General features: G+C 50.7%; 1 protein-coding gene and 1 long non-coding RNA gene across 2 annotated transcripts; both read left to right on the forward strand.

Moving 5' to 3' along the window:
• Positions 1-1,028: 1,028 nt before the first annotated feature.
• On the forward strand, positions 1,029-8,792 carry LOC142004792 (uncharacterized). Its single transcript, XR_012643034.1, has 3 exons — positions 1,029-1,281; positions 7,360-7,455; positions 8,360-8,792. It is a non-coding gene; the product is annotated as an uncharacterized LOC142004792 (long non-coding RNA).
• A 4,699-nt stretch (positions 8,793-13,491) lies between these two features.
• LOC142004791 (advanced glycosylation end product-specific receptor-like) lies at positions 13,492-23,080 on the forward strand. Its single transcript, XM_074982482.1, has 8 exons — positions 13,492-13,564; positions 14,045-14,083; positions 15,097-15,393; positions 18,592-18,921; positions 19,163-19,492; positions 20,535-20,855; positions 21,349-21,453; positions 22,629-23,080. The coding sequence occupies exons 1-8, from the start codon at positions 13,534-13,536 to the stop codon at positions 22,724-22,726; spliced, it is 1,551 nt and encodes a 516-aa protein (XP_074838583.1). The 5' UTR covers positions 13,492-13,533; the 3' UTR covers positions 22,727-23,080.

A 23,080-nucleotide genomic window follows, 5' to 3' on the forward strand; every position in this document is an offset into this window, starting at 1 on the left:
GACTACATCCAATGGAGACCCGGTTACTCAGCACTAATTGTTAACGCAAGTTGCATGTGACCATTCGTGGTGAATGGAGCAGCAGAAACCTCTGGAGATTTAGCAGGTGAGAGGCAGTTGTACCATACCGTAAATCCAGGGGGTCCCTGAATTTGGGTGTCTAGCAAAGTCATGAATTGAAGCACTTCTTTTGAAAGGATTTCCTTTCCTCTCAGCTCTTGTCTTCAAGGAGAACCTGCCCCATGCCTTCCAAAGAGGTGTTTCAAGTCCTAACATAGCTCAGCCTTTCCTGTATTTGCTGGGGGTGGGGGAAGATGGCTCAGAGGTTACAGCAGCCCCCTTGCATTTGTTCCCATGCTCCTTGGGCGACCATTGGGCTCTTCAAATGCAAGGAGGAACCCAACCCCCCTGGAAATGAAAATGTAGCCAAGCATTCATCAGCATGAGCTTGGATAACCATAGGACCAGAGCACCGAGATTAACGGTAGATTCACCACCACTGGCAACGGTTAACTCAAGATAAGATCTTTTCTTCTAAAAGCTCTGCTGTAGGAAATAATTCAGGGCTGTTTTCTGACCTTTGTGATACAGGATATCAGACGACACGCTCTGAAGGCTCTCTTCTGGCCTTGTAATCCATTGATCCATGAACTCCATCCATGTGAAGCCACCACCTACATCCGGCTTGATAGCTTTGTAAATCATCTGACCCATTTCCCAAGCACCTCAAGATGGAGGTTAGGTCTCTGCAGAGCTATGCCGTACAAAATCCCCTTTCACCCAGAGTTCCCTGTAAGTTGACCATTTGGGCAGCTACCCAAGAGAGATTTGCACATGCCTTCGTGCACATAATAGAATTTATTCTGCCCATGGATGGACAAAAATTAGAGGGAACCTGATACCCGACAGCTCATAGAGGTGGGATTAAAGATGCGGTCCTCTGTTCACCAGTATGGAGAGGTACCAATAGAAATTGATGTTTCCCAGATGCCCCCATGGCTCCATCCTTCTCCTTGCGACCCCAGCTGCAGAAGTATGACCTTGACAGCTCCGTGCAACTTGTGTGTTCTGCGCCTCCTCAAGCGGCCGTGAAAGGTTTCCAGTATTTCGCAGACAGAATCGCGATCTCAGCCCTGGCTCCATCCCGGAGTAGTCACACCTACAACCTGAGCCTCACCACGCCGGCACTCTCTGGGCCGTACACCTGTTTGTACTGGGTACGTTATATGGGGCGGAATGTCCAATCCAGGAGGAGTGAGCCAGGATACATCCATGTGAAAGGTACGTTATCAAACCCTGGATTTGGGGAGCTGGTGGGACAGAGCAGTACCACTGAAAACTTTATCCATCAAGTGTATTTTGACAAGTGTCAGTAGTCTTTTTTTTAATTGTGTGTGCCAGCCTCCAGTCTCATTTATGGTTACATACACTTGCGCCGCAGTGGGCATTTTTGGGGGAAAAAAGTGACCGTTTTCATTTTTCTTTTCTTGCGAACTAGCACGGCTCAGGTGCATTTATTCGTGTGTTCAGGTTCGTGGCTTCAGGGATGAAAAGTGTTTTTTACACACTTTTATAAAAGTTAGTAACGAAGAATGAGCCCCTGTTTAAATCTGCCAAAAAAAAAAGCAGATTCCCACTCAGTGAACAAGAAATAAGGATGACCCAACCCAGAGCTCACCAGCCACAGGACACTTTCTCCGTGGCACGCTAATAAACGGCCCGAAATATGCCAATGAGTCATGGATGTAAATTGCCGGCGCCTCACTAGCATAAGGTCACATGATTTGGAGTCTGGCAGAAGCTTTTCCGAACTCTAAAGCAGCGTGTAGAAGTGCGGCCCCTGGGGGTTATTCCAGAAGGAAGTCCTCCTTCTGGAGGCCTCTTCTTCCTGAAAATTTTCGGGAAGAAGGGGCCTCTGGAAGGAGGACTTCCTTCTGGACGATCCCCCAGGGTCCTCACTTCTGTTACTCAGCTTCCAGACTCCAAATCAGGTGCCAGTTATTTACATCTGCACCTCATTAGCATATTTCAGGCTGTTTATTAGCATGTCAAGACACAAGAAGTCATTCTTCCTCTCTGCTCTGCGCTGGTCAGGCCTCAGCTGGAGTATTGTGTCCAGTTCTGGGCACCGCAGTTCAAGAAAGATGTGGAGAAATTAGAGAGGGTCCAGAAAAGAGCAACAAGAATGATTAAAGGTCTGGAGAATGTGACATATGAAGAAAGGCTGAAAGAATTGGGCTTGTTGAGCTTGGAACAGAGAAGATTGAGGTGGGGACATGATAGCGGTTTTCAGGTATCTAAAAGGGAGTCATAAGGAGGAGGGAGAAAACTTGTTCTTCTTGGCCTCTGAGGATAGAACAAGAGGCAATGGACTTAAACTGCAGCAAGGGAGGTTTAGGGTGGACATTAGGAAAAAGTTCCTAACTGTCAGGGTGGTCAGACAGTGGAATAAATTGCCAAGGGAGGTTGTGGAATCTCCATCGCTGGAGATATTTAAGAACAGGTTAGATCGATGTCTATCAGTGATGGTTTGGACGGTACCTGGTCCTGGCACTGGGGCAGGGGGCTGGAATCGATGGCCTCTCGAGGTCCCTTCCAGTCCTAGTGTTCTATGATTTTCAGAGAAAGTGGCGTGTGTTGAAACGGCCACAGGGTGTGTCTACACAGCAGCTTTGTTTCGGAATAACAGGCACGATTCCAAAATAATTTTGTGAGTACCTACACCACAAACCGGCTATTTCAAAATAATTTTGAAATGGTGAACGGCGTCTTTTGAGTTCTGTAAATCTAATTCTATGAGGAATAATGTCTATTCTGAACTAGATAGTTTAGAATAGAGGCAGTGTAGACAGAGGTTAGGGCCTATTTTTCAAATAAGCTCTTCCAGTAGAGCTTATTCTGAAATAACGCTGCTGTGTGGACCCAGTGGTTGTGTCTACACTACAGTCCCCTTTGGAATGTAAATGAGGCAAATCGGAAATGCAAATTGGAAATGCAAGAGAAGAGGCCATGCTCTCAGAGGCTACGTCTACATGTGAAGCCAACATCGAAATAATTTCGATGTAGCAACATCGAAATAGGCTATTTCGATGAATAACATCTACACGTCCTCCAGGGCTGGCAACGTCGATGTTCGACTTCGACGTTGCGCGGCACCACATCGAAATAGGCGCTGCGAGGGAACGTCTACACGCCAAAGTAGCACACATCGAAATAAGGGTGCCAGGTACAGCTGCAGACAGGGTCACAGGGTGGACTCAACAGCAAGTCACTCCCTTAAAGGGCCCCTCCCAGACACACTTTCACTAAACAGCGCAAGATACACAGAGCCGACAACTAGTTGCAGACCCTGTGCCTGCAGCATGGATCCCCAGCTGCCGCAGAAGCAGCCAGAAGCCCTGGGCTAAGGGCTGCTGCCCACGGTGACCATAGAGCCCCGCACAGGCTGGAGAGAGAGCGTCTCTCAACCCCCCAGCTGATGGCCGCCATGGAGGACCCTGCTATTTCGACATTGCAGGACGCGGATTGTCTACACGGTCCCTACTTCGACGTTGAACGTCGAAGTAGGGCGCTATTCCGATCCCCTCATGAGGTTAGAGACTTCGACGTCTCGCCGCCTAACGTCGAAGTTAACTTCGAAATAGCGCCCGACACATGTAGCCGCGACGGGCGCTATTTTGAAGTTAGTGCCGCTACTTCGAAGCAGCGTGCACGTGTAGACACAGCTAGAAAGTGCTGATTTACATATCTCAGGCTTCATTTCCATCATCGCATTTTCGAACGAGAGTTTTTCAAAAGGAACAACAGCAGTGTAGATGGCGCTCCTTCAACATGAAAAAATTCGGAAGAAGGGTGCTTTCGAAAATGGGAGCGAGAAGACTAACAGATGCCAGAGGTTTTCTTGTTGCTTTTGAAGATACTGACTAACTCGGCTCCGCCGCTGATCTTTGAAAATGGGGTTTTATTTTGAAAGAACCCACCTAGGCTGCTGCTTTAAATTGGAAGAACACGGCATTTTTTCTGGTGGCCCTTTTCCTCTCCCAGATGAGGATGAGCCTCTTTTTTCTCAAAGGGTCTTCCAGAAAAAAAAGTATGTAGACGCCCCAGGAGACCCTTTTTTTGAAAGAGCCGTCTTCGTGGGGCCCGATTTTTCAATCCCTGGCCCGTTCTTTCTGAACAGCGGGAGCCGTGCGGGTGCCCTCTATAGAAAGAGCGGATGCATTTTTTGATCCCTTTTTGGTGTGTGGACACGCTCTTGTGAAAGAAGGTTTTTGGGAAGAGATCTTCCAGAAGCACTTCTTTCGAAGGATCCCCTTGGTGCAGGTGTAGCCAATATGCTTTGCTTATTGTGGGGCTTCCTTGTAGCGTAGCTTTGTTCCAGAAGAACTCTAATGACTCTCGCCTCCAGTCTGGTCCATTTCCACAACTACAGAGCTGGGTTCTGGGGAGTTCTGGGGACAGGTTGTTTGAATTCCCATTGCCACAGTGAGCGTGGAAGGGGTCAGCTCATGCTTCCGGCACCTGCTACTATTACTACGTAACCCTTGCGCTCTGCGTGGAGAACAGGTCACCCACAAGCCACCTCTACTTCACTCTGTCTCAGGACAAAACTTCTCGCTGGCTCCAGGAGGCCCCCGGTTGCGGTCCTCCACTCTCAGTAGATCTTCTCCACGTTGGCCAAAATCTTCCTTTCCTGCTTTTGCCTTGCCGGTTCCATGGGAGAGCTCCACAGACAATGCTGGGTGATGGTTTCCTGAGAGTGCAGCCTCTTTTCTTGATTTGAACGTCAAGTGGTCCTTGTCCTGTTCTGTTCCTAAGCTCCTCGTCTGGGACCGAGACTTGCCATCTGCTGTGAAGGTTGCCTCTCAGGCATCTGTTTATGAATGCCTGTAGCTTGTGATCTGAGGACTTTTTAGAACGTCTGGTCTCACATCCATACAAGAGCTCACTCTTCACGTTTGTGGTGAATGATCCACAGTTTTGTCTTCACAGATATTATTTGAGAACTCCACATGGGACGAAGAGTCTTGAATGCAGTTGTTGCTTTCCCTGCCCTGACACTGATGTCCTTATCTGTTCCTCTCTCTAGCCGCATCTACACGTGCACGTGACTTCGAAGTAGCGGCACTAACTTCGAAATAGCGCCCGTCACGGCTACACGTGTCGGGTGCTATTTCGAAGTTAACTTCGACGTTAGGCAGCGAGACATCGAAGCCGCTAACCCCATGAGGGGATGGGAATAGCGCCCTACTTCGACGTTCAATGTCGAAGTAGGGACTGTGTAGTCATTGCGCGTCCCGCAACTTCGAAATAGCAGGGTCCGCCATGGCGGCCATCAGCTGAGGGGTTGAGAGACGCTCTCTCTCTGCTCTATGGTCACCGTGGGCAGCAGCCCTTAGCCCAGGGCTTCTGGCTGCTGCTGCAGCAGCTGGGGATCCATGCTGCATGCACAGGGTCTGCAACCAGTTGTCGGCTCTGTGTATCTTGTGTTGTTTAGTGCAACTGTGTCTGGGAGGGGCCCTTTAAGGGAGAGGCTGGCTGTTGAGTCCGCCCTGTGACCCTGTCTGCAGCTGTGCCTGGCACCCTTATTTCGATGTGTGCTACTTTGGCGTGTAGACGTTCCCTCGCAGCGCCTATTTCGATGTGGTGCCGCGCAACGTCGAAGTTGAACATCGACGTTGCCAGCCCTGGAGGACGTGTAGACGTTATTCATCGAAATAGCCTATTTCGATGTTGCTATTCGATGTTGGCTTCACGTGTAGACGTAGCCTCTGTTGCTCATAATACTCCCTTAATTCTCTGGGCCAAGTCACTCAGGGGAGGGGGGACAAAGGGGGCAAGAAGATGGAGCAGGGGTAGGAAAAGGCAGAGTATGGCCTGTGGAAAAGGGTGGGTCCCTGTTCCTGCACCTCTCAGTCAGGCATACATTGGGCAAAACATGCCATAATTCTATCGCCATGGTGGGTATGTAAGCATCAGGGTTCATCTTTGGGGGACAGGTAGGCAAGGCTAAGGGGGAAAGTTGAAAACTTCAACTGAAAGGGAAAGAGAATCAAGCTAGAAATTGGCACAGAAGGAAAGCAAAAGGGAGAGAGTTACAAGAAAGTTTTAAAGGCCCATCCTAACCTATCCCAACCCTAACCCAGCCCGTTACAGGAAGAGAGAACAGCAGCACAACCCAAAGGTGGGCCCCGTTCCCACCCACATGAGAACAATGCTAAGGAAAGAGCAACCCGATGCTGTTGAAAGGCTTAAAGACTAACTCAGCAGCTCTCCATTTCCACCGAAGAGAAGAGCCTGACTTCTCCTTCGAAAGCTGTTAACACTTGCCACAGACTTTTAAGCCAGAAGCCTCCGTGGAGCTGTCACCCATGAAGGGACAAAACAAATCCCTGTTCTAGGGCAGTGGTTTTCATGGAATTATCAAATCCTAGGGCTGGAAGGGACCTTAGGAGGTCATCTAGTCCAGCCCCCTGCTTCAAACAGGATCAACCCCAATTAAATCTTCCCAGCCAGGGAGTGGTCAAGTGGGGACTTTAAGACCTCGAGGGATGGAGATTCCACCACCTCTAGGTAACACATTCCAGTGCTTCACCAGCCTCCTGGCAAAATAATTTTTCCTAGTATCCAGCCTACACCTCCCCCTCTGTATCGTGGGACTATTGCTCCTTGTTCCGCCGGCCGTCACCACTGAGAACAGTCTCTCTCCATCCCCTTTGTAATCCCCCTTCAGGAAGTTGAAGGCTGCTACCAAATCACCCTGCACTCTTCTCTTCTGCAAACTCAACAAGCCCAAATCCCTCAGCCTCTCCTCGTAGGTCATGTGCTCCAGCCCTCTAATCATTTCTGTTGCCCTCCACTGGACCCTCTCCAATGAACCCACGTCCTTCTTACACTGGGTTTATCAATTTACGTTTTCTTTTTAGTGCACCCATCTTCCATTTGTTAGTTGTCCCATGGGTAGTAACTCTTTCTCTTTTTGTTGGTGGGCGTTGTCCCTCTCTGTTTCACCCACCCTGTGCAAGTAGTGGGTGGAGCCTCATGGGGAAGAGGCTGAGGGGGTGGGGTCTGGGCAGATTGGTGGGCGGGACTTCAGGGGAAAGAGGCTAAATGGGCGTGGGACCTCTGGACAGAGAGTGGGAGGGACCTCAGGGGAAGAGGCAGAGTGGACCTCAGCAGAGCTTGAGGGTCAGCTACTGTCAAGGTGCTGGTGCCAATAAAAGATTAATTATGGCTCCTGAGCCCCCCCCCCATCTTTTTGGTGAGTACTTGACCCCTAAGCACCCACAGTCTCACACATACACACACCCTGAAGGAGGCCTTGCTCATCCATCTCCATCACATCTTCTCTGTCCACAGCCAGAAGCTTCATGCGACAGTTGGTCATGGGAGGCTTCTTCTTCACCCTCAGTGGCCTCATCTTCCTCACCACCTACCTCTTGATGAAGCGTGAAGGTAACTGACTTCTCCAGAGGCAGGCAGACCTGATTGGTGGGACCTCAGGGACACACCCACACCCAAGAGGACCCACCAAGGCTAAAATGTCTCCCTCTTTCTTTCTCAGACTTCACGAGGCTAGTTACCACTCATGCCCCCTATCTGGCTGGGTACTGTGTTTGTCAGAGGCTCTGTTCCCATAGGGAGCTCTTCAGCTGATGTACAGCCACCTCTGGGGTGGAGCATGCTGGGTACCCACCTGGCCATTTTGGGCAGCTATAGATATCCGTCAACATATCTCACAGAGGTGGAAGAGACCTCAAGAGGTCATTGACTCCAGTCCTCTCTCCTCACAGAAGGGCCGATCACCATCCCTGACTCTTTTTCTTTTTTAAATCTCACATACCGTAGACAGGTCCCCTCAAGAACTGAATTCACAACCCTGGGTTTACAAGGCCAACGCCCTGAGCCCTGAGCTATCCCTCCCTCCGTCTCACCCCCAGCAAGCAAAGGAGAGTCCTAAATGACACTGGAATAGCAGGGGTGGGAACGAGGGAGGCAGAGCAGGGTCTGGAGTATGGGGTGAGAAAAATTGGGGTTGGCCTTGACTGCTGGGAGATCACGCACCAGCAACACATCACCCCTACAGCCTCAAGGGGGACGTGAGGGTCAGCCTGAAGACCAGGGTATGGCACCTCTAGTGAGCTTTGCAACCTGATTCCTACATGGCCAGCTTACCCTGTGTCCTCTAGAACCATGAAGAGCATGACCAAGTCAGTTACGTAGCCCTCTCCTGGTTGTTCCACCCACAGTTTCATCCCTTCTTCCCCGGTATGTGTCCTGCCCCACCCACAGCTAGGTACCTGAGAGGTGGAAAGGAAGGGTGGTATAAACTCCAGAGTTGATAGATATTTATTTGCAGATTCTAGGAGAAACCCAACGCGGATATCATGGAAAGCCAAGCTCGAAGAAGAATCTCCAAAGTTGTCAAGCACTGATCTTTCTGAGATGCCAAGTCCCAGTCAACCTGCCACACCTCCAGACACTTCTGTTTCCCTGAAGGACAACCAAGACACGTGATCTTCACCTTTCAAGTCTCAATGTGTGAAGCTTAGCTTATTTCCTTTGAGTCTTCTGAAAGTCTCTTCCCCTGGTCGTGGTCATCAGCTTTGCAGCCTTGAGGGGCAGAAGAAATGCAACACAACACAGAAGATTAAAAGACCAGGCTAAAAATATGTTATGTACAGGAGCCAGTTCTAGAAAGAAAGAAAGAAAGAATTTTCCAGGTTCCATCTGCCACTCGTTTCCAAGCTGTATGAATCCCTGGCAACCTCCCCTCCCAGCTTCATAATTAAAGTTTACTTCAACCCCCTTGAGTCTCTGCATCATGGACTGATGTGGTATTTCTGTGCTTCCTTATTTGTGGTTTGTGTCATATCCTGTGCATTTCCAGCAGATGTAGTGATATGCCGTCCAACTTGTGAATTCTTTCCCTCGTAGATAGAAAGGTCAGACGAGATCTTCGTGATAATCTAGTCTGTCCTCCTGCACGCAGGAGGCCGCAGAACTTTCAAAAAATAATTGCTGGAGGGGATCTTTGGGAAAAACAAATCCAATCAAGTCCTGGGAGCTCCTCAGCCAGGTCTTTTAAAACTCTTGGATTCAAGTTATCTGGACTTCTAACTGTAGTAACTTCTTTTAATGCCCTCCAGAGATATTAAAGGTGTTTGCTGACTGTTGGAAATTCTCTATCATCATGTTTGCAAGTCAGGTACTAGTGCAGTCAACATAGAAAGGGTTTTATCCTGGCTGTTGGAGGGGAGAGTCTATAATGGAATACATCCATTTTCACACCATACACCCTATCGTAATAAGTTTTGTACAAGATACACCTTGTAAGATATTGTCTGAAAATGCCTAACTTGCTGATTATCATTGTCATGGCAAAGTATGTGTGGCACTGCTGTGTATGACATTACAAAATTAAGACACGCTCCAAACCCCACAGCCATGCCCGGACAGGTCTGTCTCAACCAAAGGGACATGCACCTGCCTTAATTTGCACTTCAGCAGTCAACAGCATCAACAAGCGGGGAGTGAAAAGAGAAAAAGTTCAAATCGGTGGAAAAACCAGCAGGGAACATCCTTCCACATAGACCAGAGGAAGCCAAACTGCAGCCCGTGGGCCACATCTGGCAGAGGGGAGCCTTCTGTCCAGCTCAGTGAGGATAGTCCCTGCCCCTGCCCATTTTTGTGCTTGACGCTCTGCCAGCACTGATGTTTGACTGCTGGGAGATCGCACACCAGCAACACATCACCCCTACAGCCTCAAGGGGGACATGGAGGCCAGCCTGAAGACCAGGGTACGGCACCTCTAGTGAGCTTTGCAACCTGATTCCTACGTGGTCGTGGAGGGGAGCAGGGGTGTTGAATAAGAGGTGGGAGATCCTGGGGGCGGACAGTTAGCGGTCAGGAAATGGGGGGTATGGTAGGAGGCAGGAGATACCAGGAAGATGGGTAGGGTGCAAAGTGGTAGGGAGAACGGGTGGCAAGGGGTTCCAGGGGTGTGGTCAAGATAGGGGGGCAGAAGTTGGCTAGAAAGCAGAGGATCTCAGGAGAAAGGGAGCAGGGAAGGTTGGGAATCCTGGACAGAAGTCAGGGTGGAGAGAAGAAGGTCAGTTAGGGGGTGGGGGCTGAGCCACACCTGGCCGTTTGGGGAGGCCATGTGCTCCCCAGCCTTACACCAAACATCCATGTAATTTTGGAACCCCAATATGGCCCTCAGGCCAAAACTTTTCCCCACCCCAATGTAGACACATTATCTCCTGGGTCTCTGCTGGAAACACCATTCAAGAGAGGGGATTGTATCTCTATGAGGGAACAACAAACATCCCAGAACATCCCCTTCCTCCTTTCTCACCTCATTCTCAGCACCTAAGAAGACAAGGCAAACAGCTGTCAGACCCAGGAAGAGGATATTTGGACTTGATGTATTGGAGTCTGGGGTGAGACAGTTGGTTTACAACTCAGTTGGTTTCTTACGTAGATAGTAGGAACCGTTTCCTCTTTGCTGTTCTGAGAACCACTTCTTACGGTGACACCTCATTGCTCAGACTTGCTCGAAATTTATCTTCTTCCAGAAAATAAACTCATTTGCCTGTTCCGGAGAAGTTCTGGGGTGGGAGGTGTGTTAGGGTCACCAGGAAGGGACCTCAGGAGGTCATTGAGTCCGGCCCCCTACCCAAAACAGGACCAACCCCAACTAAATCATCCCAGCCTGGACTTTGCAAAGCTGGGACATAAAATCCACTAGGGAGGGAGATTCCACCACCTGCCTCGGTAACACATTCCAGGGCTGCACCAGATTCCTGGTGAAAAAGATTTGCCTAATATCCGACCTAGACCTCCCCCTCTGTAACTTCAGCCCGTTGCTCCTCGTTCTGCCGTCTGTCACCACTGAGAACAGCCTCCCTCCGTCCTCTTTGGAATCCCACTTCAGGAAGTTGAAGGCTGCTATCAAATCCCCGCTCACTCTTCTCTGCTGCAGAGTAAGTAAGCCCGAATCTCTCGGCCTCTCCTCGTAGGTCAAATGCTCCAGCCCCCGAAACTTCACCCACTCTTCGCCCCTCCTTCCTTGGCCATCTGGCCCTGGCGATAACCTTCACACCCTTGTCTCAACACAGACATACCACTTTCCCACGGAAACAATTCTTACAAGGACTCGCAGAGAAAAGCAGAGCCAAGGTGTTGTAAATCAAACAATTAGGCTTCAGCCTTCAACATCAGTCTACAATCTCATTAACATAGGCACAATGCCAAACTGTCTCTTACTTACTTAAGTCACTAAATTCTAAAACAGCAGGCGTATATATTCAATTAAAGAACTTAATCAGTAAAACCAATTAGTATTGCATGTGTTCATACGCTACAGAATCACAGAATCCCAGGGCTGGAAGGGACCTCAGGAGGTCATCTAGTCCAGCCCCCTGCTTCAAGCAGGATCAACCCCCACTAAGTCATCCCAGCCAGGACCTTGTCCAGCCGGGACTTAAAAACCTCAAGGGATGGAGATTCCACCACCTCTCTAGGCAACACATTCCAGTGCTTCTCCACCCGCCTGGGGAAGTAGTTTTTCCTAATATCTAACCTGCACATCTCCCTCTTCAACTTCTGACCATTGCTCCTTGTTCTGCCATCTGACACCACTGAGAACAGTTTCTCACCCTCCTTTTAGAGCTCCCCTTCAGGAAGTTGAAGGCTGCTATTAAATCACCTCTAAGTCTTCTCTTCTGTAAACTAAACAAGCCCAAATCCCTCAGCCTCTCCTCATAGGTCTTGTGCTCCAGCCCCTGAATCATTTTTGTTGCCCTTTGCTGAATGTTCTCCAGCAAATCCACATCCTTTTTACACTGGGGGGCCCAAAACTGGACACAATATTCCAGATGTGGCCTCACCAGTGCCGAATAAAGAGGAATAACTACTTCTCTAGATCTGCTCGAAATGCTCCTCCTAATGCACCCTAGTTTGCCATTAGCTTTCTTGGCTACAAGGGCACATTGTTTACTCATATCCAGCCTTTCATCCACCATAACCTCTAGGTCCCTTTCCATCGTACTGCCGCTGAGCCAGTCGGTCCCCAGCCTGGAACAATGCTTGGGATCCTTCCGCCCCAGGTGCAGGACTCTACACTTCTCCTTATTGAACCGCATCAGATTTCTTTTGGCCCAGTCCTCCAATTTATCCAGGTCCCTCTGGATTCTCTCTCTACCCTCCAACGTATCTACCTCTCCCCCTAGTTTTGTGTACCTTACATTGCTCCCTTGTTAAGTTTAAAATTCAAAGTTTAAAAGAGAATAAAACTTTCAACTCCAACAGGGGCTGTGAAGAGGATGGAGATAGGCTATTCTCAGGAGGGACGGATGGCAGAACCAGGAGCAATGATCTCAAGTTGTAGTGGGAGGTGGAGGATGGATATCAGGAAAAGTGATTTCCCTAGGAGGGTGGTGAAGCACTGGAATGTGTTACCAATAGAGGTGGTGGAATCTCCATCCCTGGAGTTTTTGAAGTCCTGGCTTGGAAAAGTCCAGGCTGGGATGATTTCATCGGGGTTGGTTCTGCTTTGGACGGGGGGCTGAACTCAACCTCCTGAGGCTGAACCAGATGTGGCCTCACCAGTGCTGAAGAGACAGGAATAACAACTTCTCCAGATCTGTTGGAAATGCTCCACCTACCACAAACATTGGAAATCCACATTAGCATTTACTAAAATAGCGGGTGCGGAGTCACCGGTTAAGTTGAATACAATGGGCAAAATCCTTTTCCATCCACTGAAAAGCTAACAAATGTCAGCAAAGCAGGAGCAGTGTATTTACATAGTCCCATCCAGGGTCTCTCCCCATGTTCTGGGTAGCTCACAGGTAATCTTTCCATCAGCCCCTGCTTATATCTGAATATGTTTCCCTGGCAGTTCACTCCCACTGGGACTCAGCGTGCTTGGTTAGGAAGTGCCGTTTGGCCACTAGGAACTGAGAGATCGTTGTCATTTGGAGGGTCTGATGGGAAGACAAAGCTGGGGCGGACAGACGGACTCAACAAAGAACGCTCAGTGAAGGCAGGAAACGAACAACTTGGAAAACGGCTCCCCGGGAGGGTGAGAATTACGTGTGTCCAGCTATAGAAAGCAACGGCAGAAGAGCTGAAAGGCAAGATCAGGAGCCAGGCTGGGCTGCCGAGGAGAGAGACAGGTGCTGTTGTTCTGAAGTGGAAGGGGACCGAGGTGCTGATCCCAGGAGTGGCAGCTTTTGTGGCCTGAAGCCAGTAGCTAGGCCATAAGAGGAACACTGAGATTGAGATTGCTGTAAGATTTCATGGAGGAAGAGGGTGGGGTGGCGGGGGTGGTAGAGCCCGTAACTTCTCCAAGGACATGTGATGGATGGAGGAAGGAAGGGTTTCCTTTGTGGTATGAGCAATGCGCCCTGTCATGGGGTTGTCTATCTCGTGGGATACACCAAAAGCTTTGGTCAGACGCCCTTGTGGAGGAGACCAGACTGGTGGCTGACCAAGACCTCAGCTCCCAGCCCAAGAGACTAGCTCAGTATGGTGGAAACTCTGCTTCTGCACCTGCTAGGTAAGTGACCTGCCTCATGCCCCATCCTTCTGTGTCTCTGTCTGGAGTCCCTCCCCTTCCTGCCCCATATCCTCCTCTGCATCACGTCCCCGGAGCTCTCGCCACCGTCAGAACAGAGGGGCCCATTCCCTTAATTGTGTGTAACCCACACACCTCCTGGGTGTGAGTGACTGTCCCATCGAGTGGCACCCAGACCACTTACAGCTACAGAACTAGCCTCTTCTGCAGCCTTAGCTGAGTGGCGGCTGGAATTTAGCTCAAACTGTAGAGGCTTCTGCTCTGAGCTCCAGAGGTCCCAGGTTCACGCCCCTCTCTTAGGGGTTACATGTGCTCACATGGAGAACAGCCCAACGTGGTGCTAACTCCTCCTCCTGCCTTTCCTAGGTAAGTGACCTCTTTCTCCTGTTACCCACTCCCCTCTCCTCCCAACATCCCACCTCCTGTGAACTTGGATCTCATCAGCTCTCCTCTCACTTCCAGCCTCTCTGCAGCTCCTTCCCCGGCTGGTGTCCTCTGCAGGTAAGACTGATCCCTGTCCATGCTGAGATGCCACTGCTGGGGCTGGGAATCTCTTAGGAGCCGGGGTGAGGTGTCCCCCCTCCCCACACTGAAGCTGTGGGATGTGGAAGTGTAGGCAGCTGTGTGTCTAGAAGCCTCTGACCCACTCTCTGCTCCTGACAACAAGCCAGCCCCTGCTCCTCCTGACCCAACAGGGTTCTCAGCCCAGGTCTTAGCTGAAAGGCTAAGGCCAGGTCAGACCCTGGAAGCTGAATGCCTCTTGGCCCCTTAAAGGGATGGGGGCCTTCCATGGGTGGGCTGGATTTTCTGTGTGTACAGGAGAATGATGAGTCGAGCTCTGGAAAATGCTGAAGCCGCACTTTCTCCTGGGAATGTGCAATGTGCTTTCTGACCCCTCCCCCTCTGCCCTGGCCCCATGCCTGCATGAAGCTCCCAGTTCCTCTTTCTCCTTCATCCCGTTTCCACCATGCCACGGGGCAGCCGTGAGGAGACGGGATGCCGGGAGGTCCCCCCTGCCCAGCTGTGTTCACCTCAGCCCTGTTGTATGAAGGCCAGCTCCCCCTTCTTCCAGCAAAGAGAAGGCATAAGAATGGCCACAGTGGGTCAGACCAAAGGTCCATCTAGCCCGGTCTCCTGTCTTCCAACAGTGGCCAATGCCAGGTGCCTGGAGGGAGTGAACCAAACAGGTCATCATTGAGTGGTTCCTCTCCTGTCATCTGTTTCCAGCCTCTGACAAACAGAGGCCAGGGACACCGTCCCTCCCCATCCTGGCTAACAGCTCTGGGTGGCGCTAACCTCAGTGCAGAGCAGACTCTTAACCCTGCATACAAGGAGTTCACCTTAACTCTTGAGTTCTGGGACTCCAGAAGCAAAGCCCAAAGGAAAAGTCTGTGATAGCTCCAAGTGAGCCTCCCCACCTTGGTGGCTTGGAGGTCGGGCAAATAGAAAGCTCTCCCTTGTGGTTGAGTCCATGTTGGTTATGAGCTGGTGACAAGGGACCTTTCTTGTCCCAGTTCTACACCCGGCCCCGAGCTTCTCTGTGACCCCGCAGCAGGATGAATACCTGTTTGGAGATGTCGTCAACCTCTCTTGTTCGGCCCCCGCTACGAAGGATAATCTGCGGGAATTCCACTACTACAGCGATGTGGGATGGGCTGTGACAGCCAGGGTGTCCAACAGGAAACACACATACAAGCTCAATGTCACAAACCCACAGCAGAGCGGCGTGTACACCTGTGCGTATTACACAGAGAAGCACGGCAGTTACACCAAGTCTGAGGAGAGCCATGGTATCGCCATCAAAGTCAAAGGTGAGATCTCTCTATCTACACCGCATCTATCTACCTATCTATCTATCTATCCCCACACACCGTATCTATGTATCTATCTATCTATCCCCACACACCGTATCTATCTATCTATCCTCACACACCGTATGTACCTATCTATCTATCTATCCCCATACTCTGTATCTCTCTATCTATCCCCACACACCATATCTATCTATCTATCTATCCATCCCCACACACCATATCTATCTATCTATCTATCCTCACACACCGTATGTACCTATCTATCTATCTATCCCCATAATCTGTATCTCTCTATCTATCCCCACACACCATATCTATCTATCTATCTATCTATCCCCACACACTGTATGTATGTATCTATCCCCATACACCGTATCTATCTATCCCCACACACCATATCTATCTATCTATCTATCCCCACACACCGTATGTATGTATGTATCTATCTATCTATCTATCCCCATACTCTGTATCTCTCTATCTACCTATCTATCTATCTATCCCCACACACCGTATCTACCTATCTATCTATCTATCCCCAGACACCGTATGTATGTATGTATCTATCTCTCTATCTACTTATCTATCTATCCATCCCCACACACTGTATCTATCTATCTATCTATCCATCTATCCCCACACACCGTATCTATCTATCTATCTATCTGTCCATCCCCATACACCGTATCTATCTATCCATCCTCACACACCGTATCTATCTATGTCTATCTCTCTATCTACACCACATCTATCTATCTATCTATCTATCTATCCCCACACACCGTATGTATGTATGTATGTATGTATCTATCTATCTATCCCCATACTCTGTATCTCTCTATCTACCTATCTATCCATCTATCCCCACACACCGTATCTATCTACCTATCTATCTATCTATCCCCACACACCGTATCTATCTACCTATCTATCTATCTATCCCCACACACCGTATCTATCTACCTATCTATCCATCTATCCCCACACACCGTATCTATCTATCTATCTATCTATCCCCATACACCGTATCTATCTATCCATCCTCACACACCGTATCTATCTATGTCTATCTCTCTATCTGTCTATCCCCACACACTGTATCTAGCTATCTATCTATCCCCATACACCGCATCTGTCTATGTATCTATCGATCTATGTATCCGCATGCACCGTATCTATCTATCTATCTATCTATCTATCCATCCCCATACACCGTATCTATCTATCTACCTATTGTCGGGGAAGCCACTTTCCCCTGGGGTACAGTGTCTCCCAAAGGTCCAAGGCTGGAGGTCAAAGCAGTGAGGCAAGAGTGAGATCTAAAAGGAGACTTTATTTGCATGCATGCAGGCTGCCAGCTTCCAAAGAAGTGGGAGCCCTGAGAACCAGTTCCAAGGACTCTTTGTACAGTTTGTTTCGACAGTTTAGTCATTAATTGTTTTCTTTAACATGTGAAAGTCTCAGCAGAATTGTCCTGAGACATGTCTGTAAGCACCAGCTGTGCCAGAGGCCAGTTTACACCACAAAGGTACCTGATAACCCAGACAGAAGAGCCTACAGGATAAATTGTCTCTAGGTGACCAGGTAGGGACTTCACAGAGGTGCAGATGACTCCCTAGTATCCCTTACAGAGTGAGGTCTGGTTAGTGTGGAAAAAACTCTTTTAACCCTTAGAGCAGTTTTTCCCCTACACTATCTATCTACACCGTATCTATCTATCTCCGTACACCATATCTATCTATCTATCTATCTATCTATCTATCCATCCCCACACACCGTATCTATCTATCCATCTATCTATCTATCTATCCCCATACACCGTATCTATCTATCTAACTATCTAGCCCCATACACCATATCTATCTATCTATCTATCCCTCCCACATTCAATAAATGCACAGCTATATCAGTGTGAGACCTCCTTCTCTATTAAGGTCACCCACCACTTCCATCCCTGTTGGGAAGGTATTTAACACTCTCCCAATCCCAAGATGCACCGTTAGCTTTTGAAGGTAAATGAAGGTCTATGGGTTTCCATGATGGAGGAAGGTCTCTCTGGCCCTTTGTTGCTCAACAGCAGGGGGGTCTGTGCCATGGGTTATCTGTCATGGCTAATTTCACCCCGTTCTCTCCAAAATCATGGGCATCCAACATGGCTGCCCGCCCAAATTGGCAAGTCGCACTGCACAAATGGTGGGTAAATACGGCTGCTCACGTGGGAAAAGCTTCTCTGCCCAACATGGCCACCCAAACACAGACACAGTGGACGCTCACCCTGGGCGTAATAAAAGGGGCTGCCCAAATTCCCACCCAGCTCAAACATAAGAATGTAAGAATGGCCACACTGGGTCAAGCCAAATGTCCATCTAACCCACCCTGGTCAACGCCAGGTGCCCCAGAGGGAATGAACAGAACAGGGAATCATCAAGAGAGCCATCCTCTGTCACCCATTCCCAGGCAAGAGACACTGTTCCCACTGACCGAGTCTGAGGGCCATTGATGGACTCTTTTCCAGGGATTTATCTAACTCCTTTTTGAACCCTCATAGAATCCTACAGCTGGAAGGGACCTCAGGACGTCATCTAGTCCAGCCCCCTGCTTCAAGCAGGATCAACCCCCACTAAGTCATCTCAGTCAGGATCTTGTCCAGCCAGGACTTAAAAACCTCAGGGGATGGGGAATCCACCACCTCTCTAGGCAACACATTCCAGTGCTTCACCAACCTCCTGGTGAAGTAGTTTTTCCTAATATCTAACCTACACCTCTCCCTCTTCAACTCCTTGTTCTGCTGTCTGACACCACTAACAACAGTTCCTCACGCTTCTTAGAGCTCCCCTTCAGGAAGGTGAAGGTTGCTATTAAATCACCTCTAAGTCCGCTCTTCTGTAAACCTGACAAAGTCCTGGTCTTTCCGACATCCTCTGGCAGCATGACGGCCCAGCTGAGCTGGGTACCGGGCCACCACTCTGAGTGCCCAAAGAAAATCAGGACTCGAAGGGATTGAGGAGCCTGGTTGCCCCACACAGTTGCCCAATGGCTACCTGCACCCCCCCCCCCCGGAGCTTTTTGGGAAAGGAGTTCCCAATTCCTGCCCACAATCCTGAGCCTAACCCATTCCATTATCCAAAGCACGTCTCCTCTGTCCTCCATCCCCCACCCCGGCTGACCCCCCTCTGGTTTTGCTGTCCACCTCAGACTTTCCTCCAGCACCAAAGCTGACTATGGATCCCCTGTCTGGAGACGTGGGTGAGGGGCACCCACTCGTCCTCACCTGCACTGCCCCCGGGGATGCTGCAGACCGGAGGTTTCATTTCTACCACAATGGCGCCCAGGTCCTCCCCGAGGACATGGGATCAGAAGTCAGCACCTTGGAGCCCATCGCTGGAGGGATGAAGGTCTCCTCGCTCAGCATCCCACAGTTCAGCGTCAACCGCACCGGACAGTACAGCTGCCAGTATGATGAAGTGGACAGCGGCAGGTGGATCCCGTCTACCATGAGCCAGGCGATGACGGCCACCTTGAAAGGTGAGGCTGTCCATGGGAAAAACACCCAGCCCTGGATGTGCTGACCACGTCCTACAGCACAGGCAACCACATCACACAAACGCACACACACAGTCACAGAGTTCAGCTCTCAAACGCTGCCACCCAGCATGGTCACCCCATCCCTGCTCCCCTAGTGCCCATTATAGACTATAGCTGCCTCTTCATTGCACTCGGCACTGGGGTTCCCTGGCTGACCTCCCCTCTCTGATGTTCCCCACAGATCCCCCTTCCCCGCCAGTGCTGAGCATGGATCCCCCCTCCGGAGTGGTGGCCGAAGGGCTCCCCCTGCTCCTCACCTGCACAGCCCATGGGGGCCCAGCTGAGCGGAGGTTTCACTTCTACAAGGACGGAGCAGAGCTGGTTCCTGGAGACGCTGGGTCTGATGTGAACATGGCCAAGCCCGGCACCGGCTCAGCGAGTGTCTCCATGCTCAGCATCCCCCGGACCGGTTCAGACAGCGCCGGGATATTCGCCTGCGGGTACGAGGAGTCCGTGAACGGGAGATGGGTCTTGTCCCCCAGAAGCCAAGCGCTGAACGTCACCGTGAAGGGTGAGGCTGCCTCAGAATCCCCCATTCCAGGCTGGGTATGGGCAGGGCTTACTCAACCAGGGGGCGGGCGGGACCCTTGGGCATCGGTAGCTGTTCAGCTGCCCTTGAAGGGGAACAACACTTCAATGAGACAAACGATTCCACCACACGTCCACTTAATTCTGCCCATCGATTGCTCTAACGTCCCGTTGACTGACGTTTACCGTGGCGATGGGCTCGCCAGAGAGGTTTGCAAAAGGGCAGCGCGTGCAGCAAGCTAAACGAGGATCGAACGCATCCATGTTTCCAACCCGCCACCGAATACGCCGCCCGCCAGCGAGCACGGACGCGTTTCCAGCGTCTGCTCAACGCTGTGCCGGGGACGTTGCGTAAAGGTGGAAATACTGGGCACGGCTCCCCTCCCCGCCAGCCCATTGGAGCCAGGACTTGGCTTTGAAACAGCTGCGGTTCCCCCTCCCCTTTTGCCACAGCAGGGAGTGGGGGTGGGCTCTGTTACAGCTCTTATAGGCAAGGAAGCAGCATTTCAGCTGCCTCCCAGCACGAGCAGGGCCCTGTCGGGGTCGGCATTTCCCCTCAGGCTGGCTCTGCAGAGAGTCGCCCTGCAGGAGAAACTGATGAGCCCCTCGCCAGTTGGGACTCGGGCAGCCTTGCTGCTTCAGCTCCAGCTGGCCTGGGGTCGTCTATTTCCCCCTTCCCCGTGGCTCTGCAAAGAGCCACCGGGGGGAGAAATGGATGAAATTTCACGGCACACCGGAACAATTCTCAGGACACACCAGTGTGCCACAGCACACCAACTGAAAACCACTGCCCTATGTTGTCCCAAATTGCCTGCCATCATGAAGACCTGTCCCTCTGCTGCCCTGGGTGCCCGTTATACGGTATAGCCACCGCTTCCCCCCCGAAGCTACCCTAGAGCCCACTCTACAGGATTGCCACCTATTCCCCACCCCCACCCTCTGCAGGCCCTAGTTATATGACCTTGGTGTGTCTCACACAATATGCGCTGTGGGTCTCTAAGTACCCAGGCTTATGTTCCCCTCAGAGCCCCCTCCCCAGCCACAGCTGCATGTGGATCCCCCTGCCGGAGCCGTGAGTGAAGGACTTCCCTTGCTCATCACCTGCACGGCCCCTGTGCCCTCTGGAGGGCAGAGGTTTCATTTCTACAAGGACGGGGCCGAGATCATCCCCGGGGCCTCAGGACCGGAGCTCATTACCCCCAGGCCCGGCACCGTCTTGAAGAGTCTCAGCATTCCAGAGGCCGGTCCTGACGCTGCTGGTGAATTCACCTGCACGTACGAAGAGAAAGTGAGCGGGCAATGGGTCAGCTCCCCGAGGAGCCAGGCTGCAACGGTCACCGTGAAAGGTGAGTGGCTGAATTCTACTGGGTAGATTCCCAACATTAAGTCCCCCCAGCATCACAGCAGGTGCTCTAACATTAGAAGGTGGGCAGGGAGAATGCAGCGGTTTGGGCATTGACCTTGTAACCCAAGAGTTTTAGGAGGCTATTTAGGGGTCTGGGGTAAATAGACTTAAAAAATATCAGTGAGGGACGGTCCTTGGCCAGGACTGGACTTGATGACTTCTCATCTTTCTTTCCAGGTCTATTGACCATGTATAGCTCCATATCAGAAATAAAGATGCTGCAAACCTGGGGTAGTATCCATGTTCAACCAACAGGTGGCAGCAAGTCCTTTAGCAAAAGTCTCTGGCAGGCAGAAAACCATCCCTTAAAGGGATGGACGCTGCAATGCCCTGCACCAGCTGGTTTATAGTGATGGTAGGAGATCCTTATTTGCTGTCCTCCTTACCCTGTGATCACCGTCTGGTACCTCCTGCTTTTTTCCCTCTTTCTCCAGGTAGGGCGTCTCTGCTCATCCCCCTGGTGGCTGGGTGCAGCGGCGTGGCCGTGGCTCTGATTTTGCTGCTGCTTCTCATCTGTCTCTGCAAACGGACGAAGAAAGGTGCGTGGGGAGGGGAGAAGGGGCTGGGACACGGGAGACAGAGCCCCAGGTGTTCAAGCTGTTCGTGTGAGTCCCCACATCCCACTCCCACTCTCTTGGACCCTCTTGCAAAGGATGGGTTGACTGGCGACAGCAAGACTGCTCTGCAAGGGTTCATGGGACTGCATAGAATCGTGGAGTCCTGGAGCTGGAAGGGACCTCAGGAGGTCATCTAGTCCAGCCTCCTGCCCAAAGCAGGATCAACCCCCACTAAATCATCCCAGCCAGGACAAGTCCAGAATAGCTTATTTGGAAATAACCCTGCGGTGTAGGTATGTCATATTGAATTAGAGCAGGGCTCTAATCGGAAACGGGCTCTATTGGGTGTGGACGCACTATTTCGGAGTAAGTTCTGCATGTTTTGTGGCTTCCCTGTAGTGTGGACGCGTTATTCCAGAATAGCTTATTTTGGAATAACAACTCTGGAATAACTCTGTAGTGTGGACGCGTTATTCCAGAATAGCTTATTTTGGAATAACAACTCTGGAATAACCCTGTAGTGTGGACGTAGCCCCGGAGGCTTGCACGTGGGGCTGTGCGAGCAGGCAGTGGGGTCAGTCCCTGGACATGATTAGACATCAGATCAGTGGCGAGTGCGTGGGTTCCAGGGTGCAGCTTGGAGGTTCAGAGACTCGGAGGTCCTCACTTAGTTCTCTGGGTTCTCAGAGTGAGGCAGATGGCCCAGGGGCGTCGTTAGGTTTTGACCCTACAACTCTGCCACATTGTTAAATATAGTTGCATTACCCACCCGTGCTCCGGTGAAGCTCTGTGCATCCTCTCACCCTTGGGAGACAAGTCTAGTCGAGTCAAAATGTAGCCAGCTCGTCTTCTCTGAAAGCCACCTTTGTATCTCCGGAATACTGTCAACTCTTCTGCTTTCCTGCCTGAGGTTAGCTTAAGAAAGAGTGTAGAGGCTTTTGATCCCTTAACCACTACTACTAGGCTTCAGTTTCAACCTTCTGCTCAGCAGACGAGGCAGAGCATGCCGCCTCCTCACTTCCATACAACATCCCCTTCTGGCATCCTCCCTTTGCCGTTGCTTGTTGGCCTCCCATCTAAGCCCGTCCTCAGAACAGAAATGCACCAAGTACGTTGGCGTTTCAGTCGCAAATATGGTTGTTTCTCTCATCCGGCAGGATCCAAGTGGCAGCTGAGGACGAGAACCCAGAACGATGGCTCCATCAGCAGTTACTCTCCGATACCTCTGGCAAGCTACAATACAGACACTGCTTAACTTCCCAGGCCAAGGACACCACCCCACAACTCTTGGCCTCAGTTTCCCCCACAGTGTCATAAGGCCAAAGAAGAGCTGTGAAGCTTACCACACTCACTACATGTCCCGCCAAGGTCTCACACAAGGGGTGGGTGGAGACCGCCTCGCAGTGAAAACATCGCTGGCAGAATCAGATGGGGTTGCGTCTCTTTGTCCACCGCAGAGAGTCTGGGACTGTTTAAAAGGAAGAAGGAAGTTTCTAGTCTCTTAACTTCTCAGCAAATCATGCCCTGTCTTTGCTGTGAACATTCAAGCTGATGTAAATTGCTGTAAATTGCCTGTCTCCTGTTTGTTATTAAACCTCAGTGTAATCTC

This window comes from Carettochelys insculpta, chromosome 32 (genome assembly GCF_033958435.1).
Source record: "Carettochelys insculpta isolate YL-2023 chromosome 32, ASM3395843v1, whole genome shotgun sequence".
Classification (NCBI taxonomy): Eukaryota; Metazoa; Chordata; order Testudines; family Carettochelyidae; genus Carettochelys; species Carettochelys insculpta.